A 19,641-nucleotide genomic window follows, 5' to 3' on the forward strand; every position below is an offset into this window, starting at 1 on the left:
CGCCTACCAAATGGGAGGTCCGTCGTTCAAACCCTGCACCTCCTTGACCGGTGTGAGCTGGCCCCCGCACAGTGCTGATGCGCGCAAGGAGTGCCCTGCCAAGCAGGGGTGTCCCCGGCGTGGGGAAGCCCCACACACAAGGAGCGCGCCCCGTAAGGAGAGCCACCCAGTGCGAAAGAAGGTGCAGCCTGCCCGAGAACAGCGCACCACACACGGAAACCTAACACAACAAGATGACGCAACAAAAAGAAACACAGATTTCCAGTGCCACTGATGAGGATAGGAGCGGTCACAGAAGAGCACGTAGCGAATGCACACAGAGAGCAGACAACTTTGGGCGGGGGGGGGGGGGGAGCAGAGAAATAAATAAATCTTAATAAATAAATAAATAAATAGAATATAACACAGTATCCTAGATGGGATCCTGGACAGATAAAGGTTAAGATAAAGATCCTAGAACAAACAGAGGAAAAAACTGAGAAAATCTAAGGAGTTGTTAGTTAATAATAATACATCAATATTGGTTTGTTAACTGTGACAAATGTACCAGACTAATATATAAGATCTTAGTAAGAGAGGAAACTGGGAGTGGGTATATGGGAACTCTCCATACCATCAGGGCAATAATTCCATAAATCTCAAACTGTTCTAAAATTAAAAGTTTATTAAAAAAAAACAACAACCCATGTCAGAGAGTATGCTGGTGTTATTTGGGGGGGGGGGGGTCATAAAATGACACAGGAGCATTTTTGTCTGTAGGAAGTGAAACCAGAATAGTGTGTATCAAAATCCCCAGCAGACCATTTATAAGAAAGAATGAGAGTATCAGTGTGTATTGGGAGAATGTATTTCCACCTTCTGAGCACCTACTATGCCCAGTGTTCAGCACTTTCTAGATCAGCCAAGCTGCCAACCCAGAGGACTTGCCCAAACTGCCCATGATCCCACAGCCAGTAAATGGTAGGGCCAGGTCTGCATCCTAGGTCTCTATGACCACCACAGCTGTCCATAACTGCTATGAGTTTAGGAAGGGGATCCAGGCAGGTGTGAAACCCAGACCAAGCCCTGGTTAACTGTACCCAAATCTGACTTCATCTCCTGAAATGCCAGCTCTCTGCATGGAGAAGCACAAAAGATGAGTGACTCTCACCAACTCACCAACAGGCAACCTGAGACCACAGAGAGCCCTGAACGATCACCTGGGTTAACTCCCTAATTTTATAGAGGTGAGAACTCAAGGGAAACCCAGGGAGTGGAAGGGACATTTCTGTCACCTACAGGCAGAAGGGAGACTTGAGCAGAGATTTCTGGTCTCTATATCTAGCAGCTATCCTGGGCACAAGGACCCACTCACCCCTGGTTTGAATGATGGCAGGCCCAGCCCCACACCAATGGTGGCCTTGTTGGGATTCACCACTGAATTGTAGTGGATATTCCGATGATAGCTGACACGGATGGGTTCATCCTCATTTTGATGGATCCCATGGAATGTGTTGATGGGTTCTGCAGAGAAAGAGGAGGAGGACACATCCACAGCAGGGCAGTAGGGCAGGCTTGGACGAGATGCCATCAGTTTCCCCCCTACCCACTGGAGAAGTACCTGTGCTGTACTGGTACACCTCTACAGGACGGTTGTACATCTCTGCCATGGCTTGCATCTCAATGTGGTTGCCATGGCAGTTGTTTTTCCGCTTTCGGTTGATATAGGTGGTAAAGTCCTCTGTGACATAATTGGAGAAGTAGTCGGCATTCTTCATCTGCAGAACAGACCGGAGGGTCATGGTCTGGGTGGAAAAGAGGTCCTCCCACCCGGCCCCTGACCCAAGGCCTTTGGCAAGATCTCACCAGATAGTCCATGCAGTGCTTTCGTACAACCTCATGCATGTCCTGGTCTCCATATACCTGGTCAGCTGTGGGGAGAGAAGGAGAAGCCAAGTCAGAGCTGCCACCACAGAAGAGTCCTGAGTCAAGGAACAGCCCAGGGGGGATGCAGAGAAACCCCCTTTCCTACTACCCAAAGGCCTGGACAGTTCATCCCCTTGTGGGCTGGATTGGGACACAGCAAAAAGAAGTAGGCAGGGACAGTCTAGAAGAACAAAATAGCTCAGGTGAAAGGGACACAGTCACAGGCCTCTCTAGTGGATGGTTTTGTACAGAGCTCGCGAGGCCACTCATAAGCAACAAGCATTTTAAGTCCCACAAGTGGCCTCAAGCACCATTGATTCCTCTCCCCCACCCCTCCACACTCACTTTCCACATGAGGAAACTGAGGCTCAGGGAGTTTGTGGCTTGCCCAAGGTCACACAGTTTGTGGGAGAGTCAACTCTAGAATTCAGTTTTCCTGACTTCCAGGAGTTAGCAGGGCCTATGTACGATTTTTTTTTTAAAAACTGGACTCCAAGTCCAGTTCTGCCAAGTCTAGTGAGCTGAGTCACCAGAGGCAAGTGACCCAACTTTTCTGAGCCTCATATGCCTCACCTGTAAAATGGGAAAAAGATGGATAACTACCTGGCAGGCCTCTTGTGGAATTAAATGAGATAATGGGTGTAAAATGACTAGCACTGGCCTTGGGATGGAGTAGTCACTCAGTAAATGAGAATTCCCTTCTCCACAATGAGGCCTTAATGTGGGGGTCTGTGAAAGAGACAGTCGAGTAAAACCCTACCCCTGCTGCAAGGAGCACACAGTCTAGTAAGAGGGAAAAGACACATATGTTCCTATTTAAAGCCTAATTTATGAAAGGCACCCTGCAGCCTTTCTATCCTTGGCTGCCCACTTGTCAAGCACCAATGGGTTCTTTAATACAGTTCCTCACTAACCCCCTTCAACCTGAGGGCACCTCTATCAACCAGATTTGCCAAAGGTGTACTGGAGAGTTTATCTTCCTAATCACACCAGGCTCTTGCTGAGGGCAGAGGACAAGTCACATCTAAATCTGTCCCAGCTCAAGGCCCAACAGAGTAAAGGAAATCAGGAGAAGTTTGCTGAATGGATTTATAAGCTAGAGGATCCAGGGAGATCTCCCCCCTCGGAATTTAAGGTGCAGCTTGATTCCACAGTGAATTCCCCTTGGTTGGGAGGAGGGGGAACGGACTATGTCAACTGTGATGGACTGTTGCTCCGATGGGATTTCCCTAGGGCACTGAGTTAGGAGTCAGGTCAATACAAGGAAAAGAATTCCAGATTTCTTCCAGCAGACTGTCATCTGCATATGTCATTTGTACATCGGAAGAATAGTCAGAAGAATGCCCTCACTGCCCTCCTCTTCCCTCCCGAGGGTTTAGTGAGATAAGGGGAGACTTCTCTGAGGTATACAATGGGGATGAGTGCCTCCACAATAAGCCCTCTTAGAGGTGCAGAGGCCTGAGGGGTGAGGAGGAGTGAGGGTTATGAAGGTGGAAGGGGGTAGCCCCTTCACCAATGTAAACAAGGATGTGGGTTCTGCAGCCACACTCTTCCCCCACAGCCCCAGCAGCACTTCCAGCAAGTCACATGCCCTGCAGACAGGCTGGGGGCCCCCTAACTGCTGCCTTTCTTAGAAGCCAGAACCACAGAGCCTCTGTGGCTGCCCAAGCTGCTTGAGGAGCTATTTCTGTAGGCTGAGCTTGGGGTACCCGGGAGGCAGTACTGCTGGCAGCTGCAGTAAACAGGAACTAAGACGGGAGTGAAGGGGTTAAATAGGGGCTGGCCCGCCAGGCTCAGGAGAAACATACTGAGGTGAGGAAGAAATAAGCCTATGGAGTGGTCACCCTTCATCTCCGGGCCTGGAAGAGATGTCCTACATGCAGGAAAATGGGGACAGAAGGGAGACTGTGGGCCAAGGAAGGAAGCAAGGGGAGGAACCTAATGAGGATCCCCCATTTCCTTGCCATTGACCCCTTTAGCCTCACTCTTTGGAGAGGTGTCAAAGCCTGGCAGAAAGGCTCTGCTGTCTCCTAGCAGTAAGGCACTGGATAAGGCCTTTAGTATCTTGGAGTCTCAATATTCTCATCCATAAAGTGGGGAGAATAACTCCTCTTCCTTTCACCGGGTGTTGTCAAGACAACAGGGAGGGTTTGCAAAACATCTGAGGCATAATAGGTGTTCAAGAAACAGGAACTCTTGTTTGTCATGAGGATGATGACTCTTTCAGATGCCTAGCCACCCACGAGTCAGCCAGAATGTTGCCAGGATCACTTATTAAGTCCTTCCTCATTTTTGTTGCACTTCCTCAACCAGAGGAAAGCCCCAAACACAGAGCCTGAGCTGTCACTCTTCTCACTGCCTATCCCCATGGCCAGCACCTCAGAACCATCTCTACCTTTACTGAATCCAAAGGTCCCTTGGCCTACTTTCTGTGTCCTGAGTTCAAAAGGTTAGCAATCAAAAGCAGTGGTTTTGCAACACAGGGTCTTAAGGGTGGCCAAGTGATGACATTTCTCTATTCATCTGAAAAATGTAAAACACCACCTTCCCTCATAAATTCTAAGATGCCAGTAATAGGCAGTATGGTACAACAGGTATTCAGTCACAGCTTGTTTAGGGGGAAAACCCACCACACTGATTATAAGACATACCCTGATTTAGGGATCATTTGGGGGGGTGGGGGGAAAGGTGCATCTCTGATCCAAGGAAACAGAGCAACAGTGCCTCCCTGACAAGGGAGATGAGGATTTTTTTTTTCAATGATAAAAGACAGGAAAAGCATCCAACACAAGGCTAAAAGCACAGTAAGGACTCAGTAAGGATCAGTTTTTCTGATTTTTCTAGCCACATTTTGGTCCTCCAGGATGCCCTCCTCCTCCCAGAAGATGGGCATGTGGGCTGGGACCAGGCTGGACTTCCCTGTGGGGGGGCCCAAGGTGGGAGAAAAGAAGGGCCTAGTGGACCTGCAGAGGTAGGGGAATTCAGAGAACTTGTTTTGATAGAAACTGAAACTTCTCCTCTTGCTGACGCTGCACTTGTGGGTAATTTGCACCTGCTTTCCCTCCCAGAGTCCAGCTGGAAGGGAGTCCCCCACTACCTACCTCTGTTCCCAACCCAAAGAGGGTTCGGAAATCCTCAGTACAATACTACAATTAGTTCCACCAAGGACTTGTCACACTTCAACTCATTTAAATCCTCAAAACAAACCCGCCTTTTATCTATTAGGAGGAAAAGTGATACAAAGTTGGCACAACTGGCCCATTTGGGGAGGGGTCAACTCAGGCACTGGAAACCTTAGCCCATGGAACCCTTCTATGTCCTAAGAGCTAAGCTGAGAACCAGAGCGCCCAGGTTGCAGACTGGAACATATGCCACAAGTGAGGGTGGCTCTGTGGGCAAAGGGGCCCTGTCCCAATGGGGATGGAGGGTAGAGGTGAGACCAGGTTCTCAAGTGGTAACTGGTGACTTTGAGCACTGCTGGCTCAAACACACACATACACATATACACATATTCTTATCAAGCTTTCGTTTTAGCCACCTGACTCCTGGGACCAGGATGAAGGCCTTTCACTAATAGCACTAAGGCTACCACATTTTCTGCCTGCCTCCGTTTCCCTACCAGCATAGGCAGGAATAAGCTGTAACCCAGGGAAGACCTGAGGGAGATTACAAATATCGTGGCAGTACCCCTCACTAGGACCAAGAAGTCAGCACAAACCCTACCCCTCACATCCCACTTCTTTCCTTTCTCTGAACAGACACACAAAAATAGGCATCGACACACATGCACACATACAGCCAACAGAACCTGCCAAAGATGTTCCCTGAGGCCAAATATCCACCCCCAAACCCCCACAAAAACAGAGAACTATCTCATTCAGCGAGCCACTGCCCTTGATACCAATAAGGAAAAGCTGAAGGCTGGACAAGATGTGAGGCTGCGCAAATGGAGGAACTCCCCCACTTCCTACCTAACCTTGGCCAGGGTGTAGGTACAGGGTGGGGGGGGGATACCTAATAGCTCTAACAGACCTGCTTCGACCTCTGGAATCCTTCCTTCTCAGGTTCCCTAAAATGTGATCAAAACAAACCACACATACGGGTGTACACATAGCAGGAGGAAAAGATAGGGTCCTGGTGTGGCTCCCACTTCCCTCCTGGTCCAATGGAAATCTTGGCCTCACTGAGATAAGCCAGGAAAAAGGTCTTGCTTGCCTGTCAAGTAGCTGTGATATGACCTGGCCCATGACCCCAACTAGTCCAAATGGCGCACCCTCAGTTGGGAGTTGGCAAGGGGACAGCAGAACTTGGCCCCTTCAACAGCCTGGTCTCTGAGATATCTGCTCCTCTGTTCGAGGATTCACATGGCAACAATGTGAAAATCAAGGGAGGCCAAAGGAAGCTGGTGAATGGGAGTGGTCCGTGGTTCAATTTCAAATACCTATGTTCTGACAACGGCTATGTTACCTAGATAGGGTCCAGGCTTTCTCTCAAGGTCCTACTTGTTCTCTTACTTTCCCCTCTTGTCAAAATCAAAATTGATCTAAGATCTATCCTCCTTAGTGCTGACAGTCAATGTTTCAAGACCAAAAGGCCCAAAAGAGTGGACCCGGGTAACGTTTCTGGGCCCCACTGCCGTAACATGCACAGCCCCAGCCATTCTCCATGGCCCATGAAGACATATGCACATGTGGCCTCCAATTTGTCCACAGAGGCCAGTACCAGGGCCATGACCATGGCCCAAGGTTTCTGCTGAGTCAAAGCCACATGGGGAGAGGAAGGGAGGGAGAGAGATGCAGACTCACGTTTCCAGGAGGTTATCTGAACATAGCAGGGCCTGGCTGGAGGCAGGGTGGGCCACAGGATACCTCTATGACTCCAGCTCCCACCTCCAATCCACTCAAGCCTTCACTGATGCTGATGAGCGCGATAGAGGGTGGTGGGAGAAAACTAGGCACCAGCAATGGATGCTGGTTTGCACTGGGGTCACCCAGACCTCAGAGGCAAAACAGAGGGCAGAAAGTCACCTGCCTCAGGATTCCAAACCACAGAGGACCCACATGCTCCTAGATGGAAGAAGTCAGTGAGGTCTGGAGATCAGGGAAAACAGTCGAGTCCTAGGGCCAAAGAAAATGTGCCCTGTGGACATCTCTGGGTTCCCATATCAGCTCTGCTACTAATGATCCTGAGCATGTCATTTCCTGTTTCTGAGCTTCAGTTTTCTCATCTGTCTCAAGGAATAATGATCCCAATTTTGCAGATGAGCCTGAAGTACCCAGCTGAATGTCTAGCTCACAGTAGGCACCAAGGAACACCAGAGTGCCTTCTCTGTCTGCAACTGCCTTCAACTCCAACCCTCAGCTATGTGCTCTTTCCATTACTCAATACAAGGTAGGAACTTAAAGACTGCAGGCATGCTTGCCAGAGCCTAGGGGAACAACCATGTGTTTATGTCCAGACTAGGCTGGAAGCAGGGAGGCTGCAGAAAGGCTGGGAACAAAGTCTCCTTCCCAAGCACATGTTCTATGCACTCTGTCCCAAGGAAACCTCCAGATAAGGCCCAGAGACCCAGGGACCACATACTTCTGGGGCAAGGCCACGGGGCTTCTGAGGTTTTACAGAGAAAAGCCAAGGCCAGCCTAGTTAGGGGAAATGTGGTAGCCTTAGTGCAGATAGGGAAAGGCCTTCGACCTGTCCTGGTCAGCTCTTCCTGTAAGCTCGGGCCCCTTAGTGGAAGGCCCAATGCAGGGAAGGGTCAGGGGGTCTTGGGATAGAACTGCCAGATATGTACACATATACACGTATATACTGCTCATGATATGGGTTACTGGACAAGACAGGTCCTCACTAGCTCCAAGGTCTGCCTCAAAGATGACCCAAAACACAGATGTCCAGCTGCCTTCTCAGGAATAGGCATGGGACCCACCTAATCCTAACTCCACTAGCAGCTCTGTTTGCCCCACATATAGCCGGAGGACTTGGCATAGGACCTAGCACTTAACAGGTCCCCATCTACTCTTTCTTTGTATTTCTTCTGTCCAAGATGTCCCCCAAACCCAGCTCTTTGTCTAAGAAATATCCCAGGGAGAATATGGACTTGAGCCAAAGGGGCAGGAGAATTAGGGCTTCTCCCAGCTCAGCAGAGCTCACTGTCTGAACTTCTATTTGGTAGAATTGCGAGGCAATCACCCACCCCACCTAACTTTCTTTCACCCATTCAACAAACCATTTGTGGTTCTGAAGCACCAATGAGAACAGCCTTCAGGCTTCACCAATACTGTTGCTCCATGAGTACCCGTTAAGTCAAGCTCTAAAGGGGTCTGATGTGGGCTACGGGTGAGAGGCTCTTTGTCTCTTCAGAGATAGCGTTAACCTAAACTGTTTGTCCTGACTTGTGGGTGTGGAACCGTAAGAGGCTGCAGTCCTGCCCTTGGTAACCATGGCAACAACGCCAGTCCCAGGAAACAGTTTAGCAATGCAAACTCTATAAACTTTAAATATTCAGGGGAAATGCAAACCAAATGTGCTAAAAGCTTATTTAGAATGCATGAAGTCCATGCTAAAAGCTTACCTAGGATGTGGAAGATGTATGCTAATTTAAGCCTATTGAGAACTGAAACAAAAGGACCATTTGGCCTTTCCTCTCTGAATAAAAGGAACTTGAAAATCTTGTTTGGGGCTCGGGTTTGAAACAGAAAGCACCCAGAGACCGGTCGGCCATCAATAAACTATTTTTCCTTCTCAAAATCATTCCTGAGTCTTGGCCTCTCTATATGCAAATAATTGAACCTCTCTCAAATTCTACAACAGGTTGACCTAAGTAATCCCATTTAATCCTTCCAACACTGGAGTCTTGTACCCCTATTTTACAGCTTAGGAAACAGGCACAGGGAGGGAAAGCTGCTTGCCCAAGGTCAAACCAAGAATCAGTGGCACAGTAGGGAGAAGAACCCAATTTGGTCCAGCCTACCACTGGACATGGGGGATACCCAAAGACTGAGAAAATAGCAGACCCAGAAGGGACTCAAGGAGCCCTTCAGAATAGAATCAACACCATTTCACAAATGGGCAAGTGAAGGCCAAGGATCACAACAGCAGTCGAGTCAAGGCCAGAACTAGAAGGCAAGTCTTCCAACTCCCAGCTCAAAGCTCCTATCAGAGGACATTTTTCTTCTTGGAAGATATCAGAACCCCAAAGGGAGGATTGGGTCACCCCTCCCCCAACACAGCTTCACTGGGACACTAGCACAAGGCCTCACAATTCCTTGTTGTTTCAGAGATTCAGAGGCAGAAAGGCTTAAAAGAGCTCACTTAGACTGGATGTTAAATGCCTATAAGAAAGTATTAATTTTTTAAATGTGAAAATGGCATCTTAATTATGTTACCAAAAAAAAAGAGAGAGGGAATACTTATCTGTCAGAAAAACATACAGAAATAGCAACAAATGAAATGACCCAATGTTGGGGGTTTTGCTTTAAAATACTCTTGTTTGGAGTAAAAGAGAGTGGGTGGAAAAGTGATAAAACAAGACTGGCCATGTGTTGATGACTAGTTATGCCGTTTGAGGGGAAATGAGGGTTCACAGTTCTACTTCTGAGTAAGTTGAAACAAAATTCTATGATAAAAGAAATTTGTAAGTCTCTAACTTGATAACCCCCAGCATCTCATGTACAGATGGGAGAACAGAGGCCCAAAGCAAACCCAGGTGTCCCATATCCCAGAGCAACAGGGCTATAGTTGGGAACATGGGCTTCAGACTAATCTAACCCAGAGTCTGAATCCCAACACCACCAACTGACCAGCTGTTTGACTCTGGGCAATGTGCTCCCCATCTCTGAGCCACTTTTCTCATCTGACAAATGGAAGTGACAAGTCTCTACACTCACCTGGTTTGGAGAAGCATTAAAAGGGCTTCCTGTAGTACCTGACAGAACAATCTGTCCCTATTTTCCTTTATCACTATTACTGATGATCCTGTTACTCCCACATCACGACACTGAAGGCTAGAGCCCAGATACTAACTTGAGGTTGGGACCTGGAGTCCCTAAAAGACAACCTAACTGAGCTCTCAATGCTGTCTCAGGGGCTATGCCTAAGAACTGGAAGACAGCTCAGGGGCAGCCCTAGGCCTCTGAGCACTGAAGGAGAGACTCACCTACAGCCCGGAAGAGACAAGCGCCGTCCTCCTTCATCTGCTTGATGATGAAACCCTTCTTGTCTCGCAGGGCCTTTTCAAACCAATGCTCCTGCTGGAGGGAAGAGGTGGGGGTCAGTAACAGAGAAGGGCCTGTCTCCCCTCCTCAGGACCCTGCCCCCAAGCCCCTGAGGGGCTCAGCTGACTGACAGTACACTGGGCAGGATCAAGCTCTCAGTCCTGCTTGCCCACTCCGTGCATTTGGAGCAGGAAGAGACCCTTTCTTTTTGGGAATCAGTCTCTACATGAGCTAAGACTTGCTCCCAGACAGGACCCCAGCTGTCCTGAGAGCAGAGGTCCCACCTACATTTTGAACCTGCAGACCAGACCATGCGGGGAATGCAACACTGGGCCTGGCCCCAGTAGCCATACTCCCTCAGGCAGCCAGAGGCCCAAATCTGGCAAGTGCCCAGGTGAAGAATCTGATTCAACCTCAAGGAGTTTCACCTGGGGACCCTTTAGCCACTTAAAGTGGAGGAGCTATTGAGGAGGGAGTAACCGGCAAGAGTCTAGATCATGAGTTCCACATAGAGCTATGGAATTACGAGATCTGTGGAAAGATATGGAGAAAAGTATGCAAAGCATGGTGCCAATGGCAATTAAAAACATTTATACATTCTCATATGTGTATACAAGCACATACACACACAAAAGTGGAAAAGCTATATAACAAAATATTATCCTTAAGTATTGGTATTACAGGTAATTTTACTTCCTCTCCTTTATAGAGGTAGATAGTTCCTTGTCCAAAATTTCAAAACCCAAAAAAGCTCTGAAAATTGAAAGTTTTTATCTAACTCACTTGGCACCATAACCTGAGCCGAATTGACAAGAATCTATTTATCCCACTTGGGGGTGACTATTCTAAACGTTTCTATGAGAAATGCTCAGGCATTTGATTATGAGGTGCTGTCCCCAGACCCCACTGAAGGTATTACATAGTACACAGCATATATACCGGGTAATGTTCTTAAATTCTGAAATTTTTCTAAATTCCAAAGCACACCAGCCCCTGAAGGTTTGGGTTAAATGAATCTGTACACATGTGTATTTTCAGATGTTAAAAAAAAAAAAAAAAGGAAGAATGACCATGCATCACTTAAAACATATTTTCCATTTCAAAACAAACCAAGCCAGCAGCAGGCGGCCTTTCCCAGGCCCCTCGCGCCCTCTGCTGGTCACCAGAAGACACCAGCCTGATCCCACAACGTGGCCACAGGATCCCAAGCCAGGCTTCTTAGGTACACCACCCTACTCCAGGATTTTCGAAGATCTGGGCTAATGCCAATCAGAGGGGACCGTCTCTTCAAGGCCCCAGCTCAGGTGAGAGACAGAACCCCACCCCCAGGAAAACCCGGGGAGAGGAATCCCTGGCAAAGTAGGAAATACAAGCTTTGGAGGCTGAGAGCTCTGGGTTCCAACCCCAGCTCTGCCGCTCACTTGCTACCTGACTTCAAGTAGGCTGCCAAACCTCTCCAAGACTCAGTGTCCCTAAAATGGCAGATCATATGATCTACTTGCAGGAAATGTCAAGAGGCTCAGAGTAGTTTTAGGACCTGAAGAAGCTTTGTAAATAATATACCATACAATGATAAGGTGATCACCAGTCAGAAGGGGAGAGATCAGCACAGAGAGGTTGTACAACTGAGAGGCCCTGAGAGAGTCCTGAGTAAATGACTGGACAAGAGATGACGAAAAGGAGTTAACAAGAGAATGTATGCTCAGCCAGCCAACCCACCACCATCAGGGCCCACACCCCAGGAAGGTGTGGCTGGCTTTCCAGAGATGACAAAGGCACCTGGAAGCCCTTTAATGGGCTTCCATGGGCAGCAAAAGATTCCTGTTTGTGATGACATTCCTGTGGTCCAGGTGCCCTTCCTGCCCTGGAGACTGTGAAATGGCATTGTGTAGCCAGTTGCCATCAAGTCCATCTCCAGCCCTCACAGGTCAGCCAACTCCTGGCACCATGGGGCCTGCCTGCTCCAGTCAATTTTCCAAGCCCAACTGGGATGGCCTTTCCAGGCAGGGGTCTCCAGCCAGGGAGACTGCAACTCTGACTACAGTTACAGACCAAAAAGAAGGAAGAGTTTTAACAAAAACCTGAAGGAAACACAGCAACCTCCTGCATCTAGGTGGGGAATGGGGGGAGGAGAGAGAAAGGAAAGGGAGATCAAAAAGGAAGAGAGGGGCTCCTATTCATCCAACAATGATTTATTGAGCAGCTAGAGTCAGATCCTGGGCTAGGCAGTGAGGTCAGATAAATGAAGACTTGGTCTCTACCCTTGATAAGCTCACAAACTGAAGGGAATGTGCAAAGAAACAGGCCACAATCACACATAGTGTGAGCAGGGCCAGGAAAGAGGTGAACACAGGGGTACCATTGAAACAACGATGCAAGGACCTGACCCAGTCTTTAGGGCTGGCACTTGAGAGGTGGTACTACCCAAGCAAAGGATTAAAACAGTAAGAACTCCAGAAATGCCTGTAAATTGGATGGGAAACTAAGTCATCTCTGACACAATGCACCAGGGATGCCCTGGGCTTAGCAAGGAGCCCAGCAGGGCTAAAGTGTCGGGTAGGGCTGGGCAGGAAAGCAGGACAGTGTCAGCAAGAAAGATGAACTCACATTATCCCAATGCCTGCCCCACACCAGGTGCCAGGTACAAAGGGTGACATCATTTAATTGTCCTGACCACAGCTCCAGATGGCAGGAAACACTACTCTCATTTTACAAAGGAGCTGGGGCTTGGGCACTAGAAGAGCCTGGTCTAGAGGCAGCAGGACAGACCCCCAGCTACTGCTACTTGGAGACCTACCTGGCAGCCCATGCTGGGAAAAGCCTGATTTGTTCCTAAAAATGAAGGAGGTCTGGGAAGCAGCTGTGGCTCAATCAGTTGGGCTCCCATCTACCATATGGGAGGCTCTGGGTTCACATCCCGGGGCCTCCTTGTGAAGGCAGGCTCGCCCACACGCGGTGGAGAGCCGCCAGCCTGCAAACACCGCAGAGAGCCGACTCAGCAAGGTGATGCAACAAAAAGGAAGACAAGCAAAAACACAGAAGAGCGTGCAGCGAATGGACGCAGAGAGCAGATAGTCAAAAACAAGCCGCAAGAGGGTGGGGAAATAAATAAATAAATAAATAAATAAATACAGACATGCAAGAATGCACAGCGAATGGACAGAGGGAGCAGACAGCACGTAAAAAGCTGTGTGTGTGTGTGGGGAATAATAAGAAAAAAAAATTGAAGGAGGTCTGAGTATACCCCTTGAACAAGTAGTGCTTGGATCCTAGGGCAGCCAGATTGGCACATGGGCCTGGATATAGAGGCCAAGCCCCTAACCACCCCACTGCCTTTGGCACCAGCAGCCTCAAGAGCTTCGGCTCTCGATGAAGCCCCTTCGCTCCCTCCCTCAGAGGAGAGAACAGGGAAGTAATGATCCTGGGCTACAGAAAGGGTTCAGGGAATCCCAGAAGCTCCTGGTCCAGTTTCCTCATTTCCCAAGCTGGACAGGTGATTCCTAACAGGAAACTCTAAAAAGAGGACCTGACTTGGGAGTTTTGGGGGAATATGGCCCAGGAGGGGAGGACTGGTGGGAATAGGGGGCCCAGTCATAGATAAGCTTAAGCTACCTGGATGCCCGGGCCTGAGAAGGCAAGCTCAGGTATTGAGCCTTGGAAGTCCACTGCTGAGCCTGTGGGAGAGTGCCTCTGCAACACCGAGATGCCAAAAAGGGGCTGGAGAAAGCAGTATGATACCAGGGAATCCCAGGAGCTGAGGCAAGATCCTGCAATTTATAGGTCTCAAAATCCAGAAGTCAGAGCCGGCTACAGGACCCAACAGATTCAGGTTCCAATTCCAGCTTCACCTATTATTAGCCACATGATTAACTGCTCTGAGCCACAGTTTTCCAATCTGTGAAATGGAGATAACAAGCCTCCTAACAAGCCTCCCAATAATAGGCTTATTGGGCTCACTCAAGCATGACAGGGCTTTGCCCAGTAAGAGCATGTAAAGAGTTCTCTTCCCTTCCCAGGAAGGGAAACAGGAACCCCCCAAGTAGGCTGCATAATGGCCACCCCCAAAATATCAGGTTCTAATGTCTGGAAACTGTAAATGTTACCTTTTAAGGAAAAAGGGTCTTTGCAGATTTAAGTTAAAGATCTTGAGATGGGGAGTTAACCTAGACTATTTGAGTGGACCCTAAATGCAATCACAAGTGTCCTTATAAAAGAGACAGAAAAAGTGGGAGCTCGTCAGGGAATTATACTTGTATTTAGTGAAAATCAGTTTTCATTATTAATATGCTACTCCCCCTTTCAAACGCCTCTGAAGGCTCTCCACAATACACAAGATTGTATCAACTTTAAACCAGGCATCTAAGGCCCAGCAGCAGCTGATCCTTCAACTCCAGCCTCATGGGTTCTAGGCCCCAGACCTGAGTTCCCACTTACTCACACAGAGCACAACTATCAGCTCTGGAGGTTGGCACTGAATTTATTGTTGCTGTTATTATTGTTTGTCTTTAGAAAACAAATCCATTTTATTAATATATATTAATAAAGGAGACAATTCATTAAAAAAAAGAGAGGCAGGAAAAGATTTAAGAGACACATGCAGAGAACGTACTATTAGGACAGAGACTGGAGCAATGTGTCCACAAAGCAGGAATGCCAGCAGCCACTAGAAACTGAAAGAATTTGGAGGGAGCACAACCCTGCTGTCACCTTGATTTCAGCCCAGAGATGCCAGTTTGGGACTTCTGGCCTCCAGAACTGGGAGAACATCCATTTCTGTTATTTTAAGCCACCCGGTTTATAGTAATTTGTCACAGCAGCCACAGAAAACTAACACAAATTTTGGTACCAAGACTGGGATGTTGCTGTAACAAATACCTAAAACTGTGGAAGTGACTTTGGAACTGAATGAGTAGATGCTGGAAGAATTTTGAGGCCCTGATACAAAAAGTCAGATTGCCTTAAACAGACCACTGGTAGAAATATAGACTTTAAAGGTGCTGCCAAGTGAGGACCCAGAAGGAAATGAGGAACATGTTATTGGAAATTGGAGAAAAGGCAATCCTTACTCTAGAGTGGCAGAAGATTTAACTGAATTGTGTCCTACAGTTGCGTGGAAAGCAGAACTTGAAAGCAATGAAAATTTGGATATTTAACTGAGATTTTCTAGCAAAATGTTGAAGGTATGACCTGGTTTCTTCTTGCTGCTTATAGTAAGTTTAAGACAAAAAAGATAAACTGAGGAAAGAACTGTTAAACAAAAGAAACCAGGACTCAAGGATTTGGAATTGAAATTCTCAGCCTACCCAGATTGTGAAAGATATTAAAATGAGGAGATTCACCATTAGGAAAAGTATATTTGAGCCACAGGATTATTCCCAGACCTTGAAATTAATGGACTTTGCCCTGCTAGATTTCAAAGTTGCTTGTGACTAGTGACTTCTTTCTTCCTTCCATTTTTCCCTTTTGGAATGAGAATGTCTCTAGCTAATATCCAATGTCTGTCCCACCACTGCATTTTGGAAAGCAGATAACTTGTTTTCTAGTTTTACAGGTCCATATTTGGAGAGGAATTTTGCTCCAGGATGGCTCATACCCAGAATCTCGCCCATACCAGATTTAGGTGATTTAATGATTAGAGTTGGGACTCTGACCTGATGATATTGACATGAGATTTTAGACTTGACTTGATGCTATAATGGGCTGAAATTTTTGAGGATGTTGGGATGGGATGTAAAAACTTAGTGTGCATGTGGGATGGACATGAATCTTTTGGAGCCAGAAGGTGGACTCCAGTAGGCTCAATAATGCCCCCTTCCTCCAAAGATACCAGGCCCTAATCCCTGGGACCTGTAAATGTTACCTTATAAGGATAAACGGTCCTTGCAAATGTGATTAAGTGAAAGATCTTGGGATGGAAGATTATCCTGGATTACCTGGGTGGCCCCCAAATGCAATTACAAGTGTCCTTATAAAATAAAATAGAGGTAGAGGAAGACTTGAGACACACCCACACCACAGAACAGGAGACATGAAGATGGAGGCAGCCACCAGAAGCTGGGAGAGGCAAGGAATGGATTCTCTTCTAGAGCCTCCATTGAGTGTGTGGCCCTGCCAACAGTCCAGTGATACTGATTTTGTACCTCCAGCCTCCAGAACTGTGAGAGAATAAATTTCTGTGGTTTGAAATCCACCCAGTCAGTGAGATTTCTTACAGGAGCCACGGAAACTAATACGAACCTCTTATAGCAGTCACTGGTGTCTGAGCTCTAGGGCCTTGTGACTGCATGGCAACTTGGTATGACTTCCATCCTGCAGGACCAGCTTTCCTAGTATCCCCCCAGGGTGGAGTTAAGAATTAAGGCAGCAAGAGTCTGGAATCCCCCCTCCCAGGCTGGGAAGCTGCTGACTGCCTACCTCTGAAGGGGGGAGGGAACAGGGAAGGCAATGGCAGCAGTGACAGCTCATGGACAGATATCTCCCCAGAGCCCGTGGCCAAGAGGTACTTAATATTCTGAGCCTCATAGCTCTGTCCCAGCAAGTCTAGTGCCAAGACTGTCCCTCTTTCCCCAAAAACATCCAGGAACAGCAGCTCAGCTCCATGGGCCAAACACAGGCAACCCATCCAATGAGAGATACAGATAGATGCACTGTTCTGAGGACTGACCCAAGCCCTCCAGGGCAGAGACATGGAAGAAGGTCAAGGCCCCAAACCTATTACTGGGCCATTAAGGGGAAGGAGACTAAAAACCCAAGAATCTACTATTTAGAAAAATAAAAAAATTAAGTATTGATACATGTTATGACATCAACGAAGCCAGCCAGTCACAAAGGATTGAATATTGTATGAGTGCATTTACACGAAATGACCATAATAGACAAATGAATAGAAACAAAAACTAGATTAATGGTTGCCAGGGGCTGGGAAGAGCTGGGAGGTTAGAGAATGATGACTAAGTGGTACAGGATTTCTTCTGGGGTGATAAAAATGTCATCAAATTGACTGTGGTGATAGATGTGTACCTCAATAAAGCTGGTTTTTTTAAATTTAACAGCTTTATTGAGATACAAAACAAAAAAACCCAAAAGCCTAAAGCACCAACCAGGAAGGAAATAGCCAAATGCTGCTTTGGTTTTTTGTTTTTTTTTAGGAGGCACCACGGATTAAACCCAGGACCTCGTATGTGGGAAGCAGGCACTCAACCACTGAGCTACATCCACTCTCCCCAAATACTGCTTGAAACTTCTGAACACATCCCAAAAAGTAGCATATCCCCAAAGCAAAGGGGGCCCGCTTAAAACCTTCACCAGAAATGAACTTTGTGATGAAAGTGAGAGCCACTGAGTGTATACTTTGGATGGACTGTACAAGGCACGGGACTGTATAACACATGATGAATTGCAGTTAACAGTATAATGTAAAAGTGTTCTCTCATGAACAATACCAAATGTACAATTCTAATACATGGTGTTAATAATGAGGGGTATATGGAAAAATATACCAAATGTAAGCTATGGACTATAGTTGGTAGTAGTATTTTCATGATTTTCTTTCATAAGCTGTAATGTTCCACAACAATGCAAGGTGTTGGGGGCGTGATATATGGGAATTCTGCATGACTGTTTTGTAAGTTCACAACTTATCTAATAATACATACATATACATAAAAAAGTAGAAATTTACAGGCACCGAAAACAAAAACATAAAAAACTCTTCACAGGAGGTAGGACGAGCAGGGAATTAACGAAAAGATTAGAAACTTGCTCCAAAGCTGGATGGATTACTAGATCAATGAGTCTGGCTTCACTCCTCCTTCACCACTAGCCATTTTATGGTTGGAGAAACTGAAGCCCAAGAAGAGAATTGCCCAAAGACAAAACAAAAGGTTAGTGCAGAAACAGGACTCAAACCCAGGTCGCCTAGGCAGAGATCACTTCCTGCTATACCACTCTACCTCCCCACCAGCTAGTTACCCAATTCCAGAAATGGTAAGAATAGTCCAAGGTGTCTACAAGTTCCTAGATACCAAATGATGGATCCTTACAATCAAAGAAGGGTTACTAAGGGTGGTCAAAGGCTCCTAGGATGAACCAAAATGATCCTGGGGCAAACAGCCCATCCTCGACAAGATGAAAAAACAGCCAAGGTCCAAGGTGAGCAAGGTCAGGTATGTGCAACACTTCATAACCCTAGGCGTGGGTGGACTTTTGCAAAAAAGGCAGCTGACAGAGAAAATATTTTGCCTCAAGTCATAAAGCAGCAGCTAAGACTACACAGGTTTGAACTCAAGCCTGCCAGGCTCGAAAGCCCAAACTCTTTCCACACACAACCTCCATACCATCCAACAGGCCCCCTAGTACCACAGCACAGCTGGACGCAAACAAATTAGTCTGCCAGCCCTGAGTCTCATGCCAACAGGTCGCCTGTCCTGCCCACCAAGCCTGGATGGCTGGGAGGGAACAGAGGAGCAGAGAAGAGAGGGGAAGACACCTACCATTCTCTTTCACCTCCAGGTCCAGAAGACTTTGGAGTGAGTTCCCTAAAATTCCAAAGCCAAACAACATCTCAACAGCTACCCTTCCTTACCTGATCAATGAGGAAACCAAGGCCCAGAGAGCATAGCAAAACCTATTCCAGTTTACCCAGCAAAGCCCCAACAGAGTCAGAGCTAGCACCCAGGAGCCCTGGCTACAGTGCTAAGTCCAGCTTCTTCAACCAACAGCACACCTCAGCACACATACCCCTTTCTCAAAGAGCTCTGTGGTGTACTCAAGCCCAGGATGCTTACAAACCATTCTTTTCACAGAGTAGACTCATGGTAGAGCAGCCACACCTGCGAAAGGAAACCCCTAACATTACCACCTCCCCAGCACCTAGACCCTAAAGTACCAAAAGGGCTCCTGAAGGGAGCAGGGGTACAGCCACAGCTGGCATGAATAGAAAGCCTGAGTGAGGCTAGACTCACCATGTGAGCTCCCCTTCAACAACTTCCCTCTTTCTAAGGAATTCAACTGACCTAGATCCAAGCTATAAACACCTCCGGTGACAGTTCAGGATGAAGACTAGGGTGGCAGTCCCCAGAAAGTCCCGAAGTTGGACCAACTGATGCAGAGAAAAAAGCATCTTCTTCCTCCCTTTGCCTCAAGAAATGGAAGAGGGAAGCATATTTGGCTCAACGAATAGAGTGTCCACCTACCACATGGCAGGTCCAAGGTTCAAACCCAGGGCCTCCAGACCCGTGTGGTGAGCTGGCCCATATGCAGTGCTGATGCGCACAAGGAGTGCCCTGCCATGCAGGGGTGTCCCCCACGTAGGGGAGCCCCACACTCAAGGAGTGTGCCCCGCAAGGAGAACCGCCCCGCAAGGAGAACCACCCCGCGTGAAAAAAGCGCAGCCTGCCCAGGAGTGGCGCCGAAAGAGACACAAATTCCGGGTGCTGCTGACAAGAATACAAGCAGATACAGAAGAACACACAGAGAATGGACACAGAAAGTAGACAACTGGAGGGGAGGGGGGAAAGGGAGA

General features: G+C 47.6%; 1 protein-coding gene across 2 annotated transcripts in view; it reads right to left on the reverse strand.

Annotated features, from left to right (window-relative positions):
* Nucleotides 1-19,641, reverse strand: part of OTUD5 (OTU deubiquitinase 5) — a 33,862-nt gene that overhangs the window by 10,781 nt on the left and 3,440 nt on the right. For both annotated transcript variants that reach the window (XM_058291649.2, XM_058291648.2), the window contains 4 exons: nucleotides 10,061-10,154; nucleotides 1,846-1,910; nucleotides 1,601-1,757; nucleotides 1,355-1,503 (listed from right to left, as the gene is read on the reverse strand). In XM_058291649.2, coding sequence (XP_058147632.1) covers nucleotides 1,355-1,503; nucleotides 1,601-1,757; nucleotides 1,846-1,910; nucleotides 10,061-10,154 — 465 coding nt within the window. The remainder of the gene's footprint in view (nucleotides 1-1,354; nucleotides 1,504-1,600; nucleotides 1,758-1,845; nucleotides 1,911-10,060; nucleotides 10,155-19,641) is intronic.

The sequence above is a fragment of the Dasypus novemcinctus genome, chromosome X, assembly GCF_030445035.2.
Source record: "Dasypus novemcinctus isolate mDasNov1 chromosome X, mDasNov1.1.hap2, whole genome shotgun sequence".
Taxonomy (NCBI): Eukaryota; Metazoa; Chordata; class Mammalia; order Cingulata; family Dasypodidae; genus Dasypus; species Dasypus novemcinctus.